Source organism: Hyaena hyaena, unplaced genomic scaffold (assembly GCF_003009895.1).
Source record: "Hyaena hyaena isolate Hyena2069 unplaced genomic scaffold, ASM300989v1 scaffold_13, whole genome shotgun sequence".
In the NCBI taxonomy this organism is placed as follows: Eukaryota; Metazoa; Chordata; class Mammalia; order Carnivora; family Hyaenidae; genus Hyaena; species Hyaena hyaena.
Genome location: NW_024080645.1, coordinates 3,713,786 through 3,728,145, shown reverse-complemented (window position 1 = coordinate 3,728,145; position 14,360 = coordinate 3,713,786). Strand labels below are relative to the sequence as shown.

The 14,360-nt window shown below is 56.9% G+C and overlaps 1 protein-coding gene across 1 annotated transcript in view; it reads left to right on the top strand.

Annotated features, from left to right (window-relative positions):
- The window catches only part of AP3B2 (adaptor related protein complex 3 subunit beta 2), a 33,047-nt gene extending 23,501 nt beyond the window's left edge, over nt 1-9,546 (top strand). Inside the window, exons 15-26 of the mRNA XM_039217263.1 lie at nt 1,472-1,658; nt 2,899-3,017; nt 3,381-3,489; nt 3,773-3,890; nt 4,288-4,471; nt 4,641-4,701; nt 5,017-5,123; nt 5,302-5,530; nt 5,960-6,044; nt 6,260-6,357; nt 8,870-9,008; nt 9,121-9,546. Of these exons, the coding sequence (XP_039073194.1) occupies nt 1,472-1,658; nt 2,899-3,017; nt 3,381-3,489; nt 3,773-3,890; nt 4,288-4,471; nt 4,641-4,701; nt 5,017-5,123; nt 5,302-5,530; nt 5,960-6,044; nt 6,260-6,357; nt 8,870-9,008; nt 9,121-9,271 (1,587 nt within the window). The 3' untranslated portion in view covers nt 9,272-9,546. The remainder of the gene's footprint in view (nt 1-1,471; nt 1,659-2,898; nt 3,018-3,380; nt 3,490-3,772; nt 3,891-4,287; nt 4,472-4,640; nt 4,702-5,016; nt 5,124-5,301; nt 5,531-5,959; nt 6,045-6,259; nt 6,358-8,869; nt 9,009-9,120) is intronic.
- The last annotated feature ends 4,814 nt before the right edge of the window (nt 9,547-14,360 follow it).

Below are 14,360 nucleotides of genomic sequence, written 5' to 3'. Positions count from 1 at the left end.
TACTGGACCGTGTTGGTAAGGGCATCCGGCCGCCATGACTAGTTAGATGATGTCTGGCCCAGGGAGGGGAAGGTCTGTGATGAAGTCCATTGCAAGGTGTCCTACCTAGGAGAGTTCGGAGTTGAGAGTACTTTTCTGCGATGGGATCAGTGTTGCAGGCTCTCTGGTTGCCGGAAGGGACTGAGCTGAAGGCGAGGACGCCGAAATCCCTGTGGCCCATGCTGTGGGTACGAGAGAGTCACAGTGGCTTTCTAGTCTTGCCACAGCATCGGCTCTGATTCTGGGTCAGCATCTGGGAGCTAAACCTCATGGGTGTCTTCCTGATGCTCCCAGTGGGTTACCTGAATCGGCCATGTCCATGGCTGGACGTCCATAAGCCTCACGAAGACCAAGGTTGGTTCCAGACTCCTCTGTTGAGTCCTGCTGCCCCAGGCAGTCTGGCTGTGCGGCCATGAGATGCATGTACTTGGTGGTTCTGTCTCGCTCATAAGAGATGGAGACTCGGATGGGGGCCGCCCCCTTACGTCAGCAGGTAGGCAGTGCGGGGAAGCAGGTGGATTGCCGGCTCCGCGGGCCCAGGCCTAGAAGCAGCACTGACTGGCTCCTTAATCTGAGAGAGGTCACTTCTGACTTGGCTTCTCTTCTGTAAGTGGGAGCAATCGCATGTACCTCTTGGAATGCTTGTGGAAGTTACACGAGATCGTGTGAAGCTCCTTACGCTTAGCACTAGAATGACAGCTGCTACCTGTCAGGTCCTAAAGGCAGGTTAGAGCAGGCCAGGATCAAGGCAGAAGTCAAGATTTGGGGTCCCGGGATGTGGAATTCTTGATTGCAGACAGTGGACCCCACGTGACTCCAGCAAACCCACAGGCAGCTGCAGTTTGCTCTGATCTCATCAGAACTTTTCAGGGCAGGTCATGGCCTCTGAGACTCTGGGCTGCTCAGAATGTACCATGTGGATCAATGGGGCGTGAGGACAGCCCCTCCCAACGGGATCCCCATGTGTCCCCTACCAACACCTTCTTTTGTCTAGTTTTCTTCTGTGTGGTGGGGGCTGGGAACCCTGAGGTTTCTGGCAGAATGTTCCAGACCTCTACTCACCCTAGCATCCCAGAGTAGAGAGACTGGCCCTGCCTGGAGGAGGGGTAGGAGCTGGGCCTGGGGCAGTGGGGACCTCAGACTTGGGAAGAATGGAGCTCATGGCCAAGAGGGAGGAGATTCCAAAGGGGCCGCCTCTTGAGCCCGGCCTCAGCAGCTGTCGGAGCCGGGGTTGGGAGGCAGAGTCAGGGCCAGGGACCGGAGAGGAAAGGCAGAGGGTTGGGAGGGCAGGGGGGAGAGGAAGTGGGTGGAGGCAGCTGCCCGTCAGCAGGGAGAGAGGCACCGCGTGGAGGTGGGGGCTTACGGAACCCGCTGCAGGCCCCGTGTGTCCCCACCCTCTCTGACCGTGGCCGACCCACCTCTCGTCCTCCAGACCAAGCTGCTGACCCAGTACGTGCTGAGCCTGGCCAAGTACGACCAGAACTATGACATTCGTGACCGAGCGCGCTTCACCCGGCAGCTGATCGTCCCCTCGGAGCAGGGTGGGGCCCTCAGCCGCCATGCCAAGAAGCTCTTCCTGGCACCCAAACCAGCCCCAGTGTTGGAGTCATCCTTCAAAGGTGGGAGCTGAAGTCAAGGGTAACCTGCGGGGAGGGGGAGGGGGGGTAAGGAGGGGAGCTGGCGAGGACCCCAGACCATATCTTCCCCCTGAGGTCCCAGTCTTAGCCAGACATCAGGACTTCAGGAGAAGTGCCAGTCTCGCTGCCCCCCAGCCCGCCCCTCCTGCAGCACCTGGGGCTTACTCACCCGAGTCCCTGCTCTCCCAGCCAGCATGGCCCTGCTCCTCTCTTATCTGGCCCCCGGTCCACCTCCCTCCCCGAGCCAGCACTATGTATCAAGGTTTACATACCGAGGACCCCGGAAGGCAGGAAGTCAAACTGCATTCAGAGGAGAGGTATATATTTGTAAGAGTCCTGAGAGGGAAGTTGCCGGTGCTCTGGGCTGTCACTGGAGCTCAGCCTAAATGCTGGGCCTTCAGCCTTGCCTCTGTTCTTGGGCTCGTGTCCTGTGATGGGGCCCTGAGAGAGGCTGGGAGGGGACAGTCGCCCAGGTGGTTCCCTGGACCTCGGAATCTATACAGGAGTGGAGCCTTCCTTCACAAAGCTCGGTTCTCCTGGGTCTTTTTGTTGATTTTTTTTTTTTTTTCCTTCCCTGGACCTCTGGAATGGGGAGATTCTGAGGGATGGGGCGGATTTGAACATCTCCCAGGAAGGAGGAAGTCCCTTTCTCCTCCCCAACCCCATCCCCACTCCCAAGTCTCCAATACCACGGGCTGGACCTCTGGCTTTGACTCGTTCCCACCCCCATTCAGACTGCTCAGCCCTCCCCACAGGGTCCAGAGCCTGACGAGGCATGCCTTCCCCTCCTTGCCCCGCCTGGCCAGCCTCTTCTCCACAGCTGCTGTCCTCATCCCGTCTAGGCCTCCTTCCCGAGCCGGGCCGTGCTGAGGCACACGGCCCCCATTGCCTTGAAGAGAAGCCACGCTCATATATCTGCCTCCCCATGAGGCAGAACCACGCAGATGGGCCTGGAGCCTCTCTCCACACCATCACCCTGCCCTCCCCGCAATCCCACCTGCCCCCACCCCTCAGCCCCTGCTTGAGCCAGGCCGGACAACCTTACCTTCCTGCCGGTGGACCTGAAGGTGCCCTCAGGGTGGAGGAACCCGAACAGGACACACCCACCCCTGCTGTCCACCTCGATAGGGGGTCCCAGCCAGAATCACGCCTCCACCTGGGAGACAACCCCCAGGGCATTTCCTAACCCCACCACTGGGCTGACCTCTAACCCTGCCCCCAGACCGGGACCACTTCCAGCTGGGCTCATTGTCCCACCTGCTCAATGCCAAAGCCACGGGCTACCAGGAGCTCCCAGACTGGCCAGAGGAGGCCCCAGACCCATCTGTGCGAAACGTGGAGGTCAGCAGGGTGAAGGGTTCGATTTGTGTGTGTGTGGCTAGCAGAGAGCCCGGCAATGCGGCCCACCCTCCTGACACCCTCCCCCCACGCAGGAAGAAGATCTGTCCCTTATTGAGACCCACGTGGGCCTGTTGGGCGAATACACGGAGGTTCCCCTGCCCGTGTGCCCCCTGCTTTGTGTGTAGTGCTGCCCCTTTCCCTCCCCCGTGTGAGCAGCACCTCCTCCCCCTCATCCTTCCCTCTCAGAGACAGGCCCCAGTAGGGCCCAAGAAGAGGCAGGGTGAGAGGCAAAGAGGCCTGGTGCTTTCTTTCCTCCTCCCCAGCCGTGATTTAATGCTCGTCTCGCCCCACCCCCATTTCCAGGTACCGGAATGGACCAAGTGCTCCAATCGGGAGAAGAGGAAGGAGAAGGAGAAACCCTTCTATTCCGACTCAGAGGCGGAGTCAGGCCCCACAGAGTCTGCAGACAGCGGTGAGGAGAGCGCCGAGCTGGGGACTCTGTGCTTCACACGGTCTCGTGTGCCCACGGGGTCGTACCCTGGCTTGTGTGCACCGGGTTGTGAGTCAGTGGACCGGAGGGATTGTGTGTCCCGTAAGCGTCCACCTGTCTCCTGGTTGGTGCGGTTGGCGTCTGGGGCTGGGGGCCGCTCAGGGGGTTGCAGGTTCAGTGCTGAGCCAAGCTAGGAGCCCAGGGCGCCTGCTCTGGACCCAGGAGGTCTGCACACAGGGAGGGGCCTGAGACCGTTCCTCCACAGACCCCGAGTCCGAGAGTGCCTCGGACAGTAAGAGCAGCAGCGAGAGCGGCTCCGGGGAGTCCAGCAGTGAGTCTGATAGTGAGGACCAGGCGGAGGAGAAAGAGAGGAGCAGTGAGAGGTAAGAGGGGAGCCAGCCAGATGGCTGGGCGGCGGTGGGGTGGGGGTTTCCTCGGGAAGAGGAGGGGGATGCTCAGCCATAGCCACTCTAAGAACCCCTGATCTGCTGGGGCCTGCAGCCCCCCAGTGCACTCCCAGGATGACTGCCGTGGCTGGCTGCAGGGGTCTCCGTGCTGGGCCTGCCCCTCGTGGGAGCAGTGGGGAGAAGCACTGGGGGGGCAGGGACCCAGGCCTGTTTAAAGCTCTCACTGGGGCCCAGACAGAGGAGCTCAGCTGTGCCCTACTGGCTCGGGCTCCCTCCCCGCCCCTGACTTTCCCAGGCTTTTCCTGCTCTTCTTTGAGGCAAGGGCAGGTGTGTCCGGGCTGGCCCTGAGCCCCATTTGCCCGCTTTCCTCCAGTGAACAGAGTGAGGAGGAAGGTGAGAAGAGGAAGATGAAAAAGAGGAAGAAGGTGCCCGAGGGCCAGGGAGAAGGTTCATCCTCAGAGGAGGGCAGCGATTCCAGCAGTGGTTCATCAGAGTCTGAGAGGACATCAGAGACAGAGGAAGAGCAGGCGGAACCTGCCCCTTCGAGGAAAAAAACAGTGAGAGCCTTGGGGTAGAAAGGGGGCTGGGCCTATGGGCCAGGGGCTTCCCCACATCCTGAGACGGGCCAGTCATCTCCCCACCGTCTAGAATAGGCCATAGCATCATCTACCCAACCCAGAACAGGCCAGGTGCTCTCCTCACCTGCATCCCATTTTTCTCTTTCAGCCTCCCAGTGGCAAAAGTGCTCCAGTAGCCAAGGAGATCTCCCTGCTTGACCTAGAGGATTGTGAGTTTGGGGGAAGAGCTTGGGAAGGTGGCTTAGGAAGGTCCGTGGGAGCTCTGGATTAGGTTGCCCAGGGCTCCGGGGCAGAGGAAGCAGACGGAACACACTTTTGGGTCCTAGAGGGCAGCAGGACAGCCTCCCCAGGTGCTGGGGTTGGGATATAGGAGCCGGTATTCCCAGTAAGAGCCCCCAGGGTGCCCCGTGCTTCGCTGTCCATGGTGCTGAACTGTCTGCTCCCTGAGTTCTGGGTCCCCTGCTCAAGCCAAGCCAATTCCACGTTGCCTCCCTCATCATAGCCTTCCTCATCTACTCCCACAGTCACCCCTCCCAGTGTCCAGCCTGTGTCTCCCCCCACAATCGTGTCCACCAGTCTGGCTACTGACCTGGAGGGCCTGACGCTCACAGACTCCCCGCTGGTGCCCTCGGTGAGTGGGATGGGGGAAGGGCACATGTTTGGGGTGCATCTGACAGTGTGGATTTGTTGGGGGAGGTGTGATGTAGGGGATAGCTTTGAGTCCCCACTGCTGGGTGAGCCCAGGTGAGGACAAGACAGGGACAGGTGCTCTCCTTGTTCATTTCCTTACTGGTCCTCCTCCCCTCCAGCTGCTGAGTCCAGTGTTAGGTGTTGGGAGGCAAGAACTGCTCCACCGTGTAGCCGGCGAGGGGCTGGCTGTGGACTACACCTTCAGTCGCCAGCCTTTCTCTGGGGACCCCCACATGGTATCTGTGCACATCCACTTCTCCAACAGCTCTGATACCCCCATCAAGGGCCTGCACGTGGGCACCCCCAAACTGCCCGCCGGCATCAGCATCCAGGAGTTTCCGGAAATTGGTATGGAGGGCCTTGGACATAGTAGAGAAGGGGGCTTCTGGGCAGCGTCAGTCTTTCTGTAGCTGCTGATGCCCTCTCTGTGCCAGGCCAGGCCATGAGGGCACAGAGAGGACATCTAACATGATTGCGCCCTAGTAGACAATGCAGACTAGGAAACAAGTGTGTCTGTATCAGGGCAGACGGTGCTTGAGGCAGACAGTATGGGCCTTGGTTGTTTTAGGACTGACTTATATGGGGTGAGGGTGGGTGGGAAAAGAGTTTTTAGAGTTCAGGAGAAAACCAGGAAATACCTGCAGGGACCCAGAAGGTTGGGAGTGCATAGAGGGGTGGTCAGCTCTGGCAGTGGAGGGGAGAGTGGGTCTGGCTTCCAGACCTATCAGGTGACAGTGTCTCTCCCTGTCCCCCTTGCCCTGCCTCATACCACTGCAGAGTCCCTGGCACCTGGAGAATCCGTCACTGCTGTAATGGGCATTAATTTCTGTGACTCAACCCAGGCAGCCAACTTCCAGCTGTGGTGTGTATCCAACTCAGGGTGGGGTGGGAGGGTGGGCTAGGGGAAGGAGGGGGCAGAATGTCAGGGATACATCACGACCTGCTGCGTTCAGAAGCCATCCTAAGCCCTCAGATCGTCTCTTACCCTTTGTTGCCTCCAAAATGGGAGGTGAGGGGAAAAGATGGCTCATTTCATTTTCTCTCCCTCCATTTCCTCCACCTCCGCCTCCACCCCAGTACCCAAACCCGGCAGTTCTATGTCTCCATTCAGCCACCCGTTGGGGAGCTGATGGCTCCTGTGTTCATGAGCGAGAACGAGTTCAAGAAGGAACAGGGTAAGTGCTTCCTGGGGCAGACAGGGAGGGGCTCAGCACCACCCACGGGGAGTCTCGGCATCTTCAGAGCTTGTGCCTCCGGCAAAGGCTTCACAGAGAGTGGGACGCTTCAGTGAGGCTTTGGAGAGAGCGGGACTCAGCTAGGCAGAAAATTCTAGGCCAGCATTCCAGCTTGGGGAAATATCATGAGTACGTGTTGGTGAAAGTTTGCAGGAATTGGGGAGAAAGACAGTTTGGTTTGGAGTTGAGTCTGTAGCACAGAGAGGGAGTGAGAACAAAGCTGAAAACGAGATGTCTGGTCCAGTTTCTGGAAGCCTTGAATGCTGTGCTAAAGAATTTCAGTACCAGAATTTCAGAGCTGGAAGGGGTCAGCCAAGTTATGAGGTCCACCTCCACTGTGACAGAGATTAGGACTTTATTTGACTTCATTTTCCTAACTGTGCAGAGGTCGCTGAAGGTGTCTGAAGAAGGGGCCAGCTTCAGACCTCTGCCTCAGCAAGGGGGGAGGGGGGTCTGGCCGCACCCACAGCTGCCCAGACTGGACGGGGCAGCTTGCAGAGGGGAATAGAGGTAGGAGAAACATGGGGCTTCGTGAGTCCTGGCTCGAAATTCTGACCCGCCACTCACTTGGCCGAAATTCTGTGCCTGTTTATAAGCCTGTTGTAGTGGATCCGGTGAGAGAAGGTGGGAAACAGGATGAGAGCCACAGCAGAGGGAAGGCGGGGCAGGGGTGGGTAGACGGAAGCGGGGAGCCATGGGCAGCTGCCCTGAGAAGGAGAAGAGGGAGGTATGTGAGGATGGCAGGGAGAACTCCGGTGCTTTTCCCCTAGACTGGGAGTTGCCAGACTTTTTTTCCTGTAATGGGCTGGAGAGCAAATGTTTTGGGCTTTGCGGGCCACGTGGTCTCTGCTACAGTTACTCAGCTCCGTTCACACAACGTGTAAATGAGTGAGCATGGCTGTGTTCCAATAAAATTCTATTTATGGACACTTAAATTTGAATTTCACATAATTCTCATATGTCATGAAATATTAATCTTTTGATTCCCCCTCCCCCCAACATTTTAAAAGTATAAAACCATCATGGGCCGTACAGCTGGGAGGCCGGATCTGGCCGGTGGCCTGTACTTTGCCGAGCCCCTCATCTCGGAGGAGGAGGAATGGGTTAGGCAGGGGAGGAGGGAAGATCATGGCTGGTTTCAGATAAGAGGACTGTGAGGTGCATTTGGGAAATTCAGGAGGAGGTGTTTAATAAGCAGCTGAGGATGCGGGCTGTGCCCCAGAAACACCTCTAGGCCGGAGTCATGAGGACGGAGGTGATGGAGGTGATAGCCGAAGCTGTGAGCATGAGTCAGATCTTCCCGGAGAGAGATGGGTGGGGAGATAATGCCAAGGAACTTCCCCGTGGAAAGCCTGTATTCTCCCTGAGAAGAAGGAGGGGAGGGATGAGAGAAGGGACGGAGTGAGAGGTGGAAGGGGAACCAGGAGGAGTGAGAAGGCACAGGAGTGCCCTGGGGTGGTCTACAGGATGACCCAAGACCTTCAGCCCAGCAGACAGGAGGCTGCTGCCCACATCAGAGAGCCGGTCATGGCAAAGGGGGGACAGAGGCCATCTGCAGGGGGTTGGGGGAGACCAGGGCTTGAGGAAATGGAGCTCTCTTGGGAGGACTTTGGCCATGAATGGGAGGGACACACGGCATTGGCATGATGAGGGCGTCTTGCTTCCAGGGGGGACTTTTTAGGGACTTGGAGACTTGGACATGGGGAGAGTGAAGGAACGGGGCAAGGAAATAGTCGGGAATGAAGAGGGGCGGGGGCGGCAGGAGAGGAGGGGCGGGGCCGGCAGGGGAGGGGGCGGGGCGCGGCAGGTAGGGGGGCGGGGCCGGCAGGAGAGGGGGGCGGGGCGGCAGGAGAGGGGGCGGGGCCTGCAGTAGAGGAGGGGCGGGGCGGCAGCAGGGCGGACCGAGGGTGCCGCATGCTGGCCTAGAGTGCGGGCCCAGAGTGCGGAGCGCGGAGTAGAGGAGGGGCGGGGCGGCAGCAGGGCGGACCGAGGGTGCCGCATGCTGGCCTAGAGTGCGGGCCCAGAGTGCGGAGCGCGGAGAGGTCAGCCCTGTGGGGGAGGGGTTGGAGGGCCTGGGGGCTTGTGGAGCTCTGGCCTGGGCCCGAGCTGTTGCCTCGAGCTCCTCTGCAAGCTGACTGGCCACCATGTCCACTGGTCCCTCCTCCCCAAGGGGATGGCAGCCCGGATGTCTGACATCAGGGAAGTGCTGGGTCAGTCTTTGGTGGACAACATGGAGAGAGCCCTGGGGGGGAGGGGGGGGGCTGACTTCCCGAAGGAGGGTGTGGTCCAGGAGGGAAGTAGCCCCTGTACAAGACAGAGAGTCAGACCTGCTTTTAGTGGGAGGCCTGTCCCGCCTGAGGGAGAACTTGGTGAGGACGCTCAGTGGTCACACGCAGGTGCCAGCCCCTGGACCCAGCGGGGCCTCTGCCCTCATTATGACCTCTGTCCCCAGGGAAGCTGACAGGCATGAGCGAGATCACAGAGAAGCTCACGCTCCCGGACACCTGTCGGAGCGACCACATTGTGGTGCAGAAAGTGACTGCCGTCGCCAATCTGGGTCGTGTCCCTTGTGGGACCTCTGATGAGTACAGGTACTAAGCCCCCAGCAGAGGGGAAGAGATGGGCTTTGGTGGGGAGGGGAGCCTGCCCTGAAGGGGGTCCCGGTGCCCAAAGGCTGAGCCCCCTCCTCTGTCCTCACCACAGATTTGCGGGGAGGACACTGACCAGCGGGAGCCTGGTCCTGCTGACGCTGGACGCCCGGCCCACCGGGACTGCGCAGCTGACCGTCAACAGCGAGAAGATGGTGATCGGCACCATGCTGGTGAAGGACGTGGTGCAGGCCCTGACCCAGTGATTCCTGAGGGCTCTGACCTCTCTGACCTCTGCTTCTCTCTCCCTCACGACATCTGGGCTGTTAGCCGCCTCTCTTTCCTCTCTCTCTTTCTCTTAGCAGATTCCTCATGCCAGATAGCTTCCGGGGCGCCTCCTGCCCTCTGTCATTACCAGGCCCCCCGCAGTCCCCTCCCTGTGGGTCCCCCAGCGGCCTGTGTGGGGGGAGCATCTTCTGTCTTCCCAGCTTCCTGTAGCTATTTCTGCAGCAACATCCCAATAAAATGTCTTCTCCCTACATACTGGCTCAACTCTCCTTCCTTCTGGGTTCTGTCTGAGGAGATGCAGGGAAGACAGCTGCTAAGTGTGACCGTGTGACCCTCGTGAAAGATCATTACTGACTTTCTAGGATGGCTGTGACGGACTCTCCTAGAGGACTCTGGTTGGACTGCAAGGTGACCATCCCGCAGTCCCCAGGCATGTGTATGGAAGAGACATCCGAGCGGGGATGGGGAAGCCAAGCCGGAAGAACCCCCCGGTCCTGCAAAAGCAAGGCCTCTTCGGTGACTATCGGTCCCCCTGGATTCCCCTCCTGGGCCTGGAGAGACTCATAATGTGGGGGACTCCCCAGACACAGGTGTGAGGTTCAGAATAGGTCAACTACGGAGCCCCCTCCTTGCTGCAGAGAGGACCCAACCGGCCCTCCCGGAAGGGGAAGAACAGGAGAGAGATGGAAAGTGCTTCTCGAACAGCCCTGCATCAGACCACCTGCGGATTTCATGAACGCGCAGATTCTGATCCGTGTCTGTGGTGGGGCTGAGAGTCTGAGTTTCCTCCTTTTTAAATGCTTATTTTTGAGAGAGAGTGCACATGCGTGGGTGAGGGAAGTGCAGAGAGAGAGGGAGACAGGATCTGAAGCAGGCTCTGCGCCGATGGCAGAGAGCTGGATGGGGGGCTCGAACTCACGAACTGTGAGATCATGACCTGAGCTGAAGTTGGACGCTCAACTGACGAAGCCACCCAGGCGCCCCGAGATTCCGTATTTCTAACAAGGTCCCAGTGGCAGATGCTCTTGCCCTGTGGACACACGTGCATGGTGAGGATGGAGAGCCCCTGCCCCTGGGACAAGCCTTCTGGAGGTGGCGGTGAGGGTCAGGGCCCTCCTGATGCCTTTCCTGGTGAGGAAAGAGGCTGAGTGAGCAGGGGCTCCAAAACGTGTAAAAAACAACACAGTAGCATATGTTACAACAACAAAAAGAGAGAGTCTGGGATCATAAGTTTCAGAGTAATGGATGTAAATGAAACAAGTTTATTTCCCACAGGCCTTCTAAGAGCCTTTACTATGCCAATTTGCACTGTGACCTATCCATCCCCCACGGGGGCTGGGGCAGTGCCATCCAAACTAGCTTCTGACCTTGGACACTTTTCCCCCAGAACATCTTGATTGCCTGGGTTACGACGAACACACTCAAACAATAGTTTGAGACGGGGTGCCTTAGCTTCTGATCCTCTGTGACCCTGACTCATCCCTGGGCCATACCTCCCCACAGCCCTGTCACCGAAGCAGCCCTGAGCGAGTCTCTGCAGGGAAAGGACAGGTGCGGCAGGTGTGCCATCCTCTCACAGGGGACACCCCGTGTCTGTCTCTGGGGACTTGCCGGGCTCCGTGGCACCAGAGAGCAGCTGCAGCCTCTGCTCCTTGAGGAGCCTTGGAGCCCCGCAGTCTCCCTGGGATCACTGTTTTTGTCACTGCAGGTTTGGAGATGGGACTGACCTGCCAGTCATAGGGCCACTTGAGTGGTTGACTTGTTCCTCTGTCTCTGAATCAGCACTACCCACAGCCTAAGAAGGTGAGAGCAGTTTCCCGAAGAATCTCAACAAGGACCATCACAGAAATCTTCACCAACAATTCTTTTCTTTGCAACAAAAGCCCCAGATGTACTCTGTAGGAGCCAGAAGGGCATGAGGTGACCCCTGACTCCCCTCCAGGGACCTCAGAGCCCAGACTCCCACAGCCTCTGAGAAAGGGGACCTTGAACCCTGGGCAAGAATCCCGAATGCTGGAACTTTTCGTCCTGGCCCCGTGCTGGCCTCTCTGGAATGTGTCCCCGGCTGTGGGGACAACACACACACACCTTCCCAGCCTCCCCCTGGGGCCTGGAGAACAGAGGTTGGCAGTGGCTCAGAAAGTATGCTTGTCTTCTGTCTGGGATCTGGGAAGATGCAAGACACATATGTCCCTGTCTGTATTTTTATAAGACTGTTTTAAAAATACCGTTTTAAAAAATGTAAATGTATGATATTCATGTAGAAAATCGTACAAATCACAAGTGTGCAATTTGATGAGTTTTCCTGGAATGAATAACCCATGTAAACACGAAACTGAGTGTGACGGTTTCCTTCCCACCTCAGGCTTCCTTCCAGTTTGGGTCAGCGTTTTATTTCTCGCAGAGATCGCAGAGCTTCGAGGCGATCCGAGGCGATCCGACCCTGCTCTCCAGTGGTCAGTGGGAGCCCCGAAGGCCAGCGTGGACGTGTGTCTGGTGCTGATGTGCTGGCGTGTGCCGCTCTCCGGGGCAACGAGGGCACCAACTACCCTGTGTACGTGGGAGGCAGCTGGACTATCTTCTTGCTTCAACTGAGCGCGAATGTGAGGGAGCAGCCCTGGGAAGGAAGGGACTCTTCAGGGCTTGGGCAACGTGACCTCCATCTAGGCCTTTATATGCCAGAACCCCAGCACTTGCACCTGCAGAGAGGAGGCGGGGAGGAAGGGAGGGTGGGGGAGGGCAAGGCGTGGTCCTTCTCCACAGGACAAGGCCAGCCTGAGCCCCCGGGATCCTGACAAGAGCGGCTGCCTTCTCTCAAGCAGATCCCTAAACGTCTCAGTTTCTGTGGCTGGAAACCAAGCCACGGCCTCCCAGGTTCTCATGGTGCTCCTCGTGCTGAGGCTCTGCGCGGCTCTGCCCCGTTCACAAGCGTCTCAGGACCACCAGCCCTTGCTGCGATCAGTGGGGCCTCTGGCTCCAGGATGGCCCCCGGGGATCATCCTAGCCCTCAGGCCATCCCCTCCGACATTTCATCAGGCTCCACGCGGGACGCCGCCTTGGGGATGGGATGACCTTTCTGGGATGAGGTGATACAAGGCACCTCACCTCCATCCCCGCATCTTTCTCTCTTGCTCCGTCTGGCCATTTGCCCTGAGAGGGCCGGGTGCAACGTCTTGAGCTAAAGCCAGTGGCCCTGTGGAGAGATCCACGTGACAAGGGACAGAGGCTTTGCCAGGGGCCGCTGAGCGAGCTGTGAGGCTGACCTGCAGCTCCAGCACTGCTTCCGGTGACTGCGGTGCTGGCAGAGGGCCCCGCCGCATCCCCGGGTGGGGGGACCCCGAGCCAGAATCACCCAGCTAAGTCATCCTCGGATTCCAGGCCCGCAGAAATTGTTCGAGGCCACACACTCCTGTTGTTTCAAGCTGTTTAGTTTGGGGTTAACTTTACAGCCACAGCCCAAGACAATCCAGCCCCTGACCCATCTCCTAGGGTGCTGGAAAAGTCCCTGGAGGTGGCCGGGACGTCGGGCTCCGGCCTTCCAAGCACTTTGCTCCGACATGCAGAGTCAGTGCTGTGCCGGAGCGGGCTGGCGCTGGCTCAGAGCACCGGCTGTCACGCCTCCAGGAATTCTGTGAGCCGGGTGGTGTCACGCTGGTAGTTTGAAATCAGCTGTGGTGGGAGTATTTACGCCACAGAAATAGGTGAATACTGCAGATCGCTCCCCTCCCCACGGCCAATTGTCAGACATCTGCCAGCATACCACTGCCTTTAATAATCTCTGTCCCTTATTGCTTTAAAAAATGTGATATTTATTTATTTTTAATGTTTATTTTGAGAGAGAGAAAGAGCATGAACAGGGAGGGGCAGAAAGGAAGGGAGACACAGAATCTGAAGCAGGCTCCAGGCTCTGAGCTGTCTGTATGGAGCCCGATGCAGGGCTCAAACTTGTGAACTGCAAGATGGTGACCTGAGCTGAAGCTGGATGCTCAACCGACTGAGCCACCCAGGCACCCCCCTCAAAAACTGATATATAAAGACTAAAATAATCACTAGTGTAATGATTCCTCAGCTTAAGGACTAAAGCACTTATCAATCCAGGATACTCCTCACACTCATTTCACAAATTCTTCCCTCGTCATCTATTTGGAATTTTTCATTTATAAATGCTTTGCATTTTTTTGTACTTTTACTACATATAGATATGTCCCACAACAACATATGATATAGTACTTTGTGATAACAGCGTACTATGTGTTTTATTTTTTAATGTTTATTTATTTTGAGAGAGAGAACGAGGAAGGGGGAGGGGAGAGAGAGAGAGAAAGAGAGAGAAAGTGGGGGAGGGGCAGAGATGGAGACAGAATCCAAGCAGGCTCCACACCATCAGCACAGAGGCTGATGTGGGGCTCGAACTCATGAACCATGAGATCATGACCTGAGCCGAGATCAAGAGTTGAACGCTTAATCGACTGAGCCACGCAGGGGCCCCTAAATTTTTACATAAATGGCATCATGAAGTATGTATGTATTCTCCTGCCTTCTTCAGTCAGTATTATTTCTGAGTCATTTCTGTTGCTATAGTAGGCTTAATTTCATTTACTTATATATAATATTCCATTGTATGACTATACCACAATTTATTAGTCTACTCTCCTGCTGGTGGGCATTTAAGGTGGTTATTTTATTTTTGCAATTATACATAATTCAGCTATTGGGATTTTTACTTATGTCGCCTTTAACACATGCAAATGTCTCTCTACATGTTTCCCTAGGAGTAGAATCGCTGGGTCATAGAGCTTAATACACCTGCAGCTTCACAAATCACCAGGGGAGCTGTACTTCACATCAAGAATGGTCACAGTACCTTTGTTCACGAGTCCCCAAACTGGAAACAATCCAAGTACCAGTCAACAGGAGAACGGAGACACACATTCGGTATATCCGTACCATGGAATACTACTTAACAATAAAGAGAACTGAACTGTTGCCACATGTGACCACATGGGTGAATCTCACAGATACCATATTGAGTGAAAGAGGCCAAAGCTAATATGAAGTTCTACAACA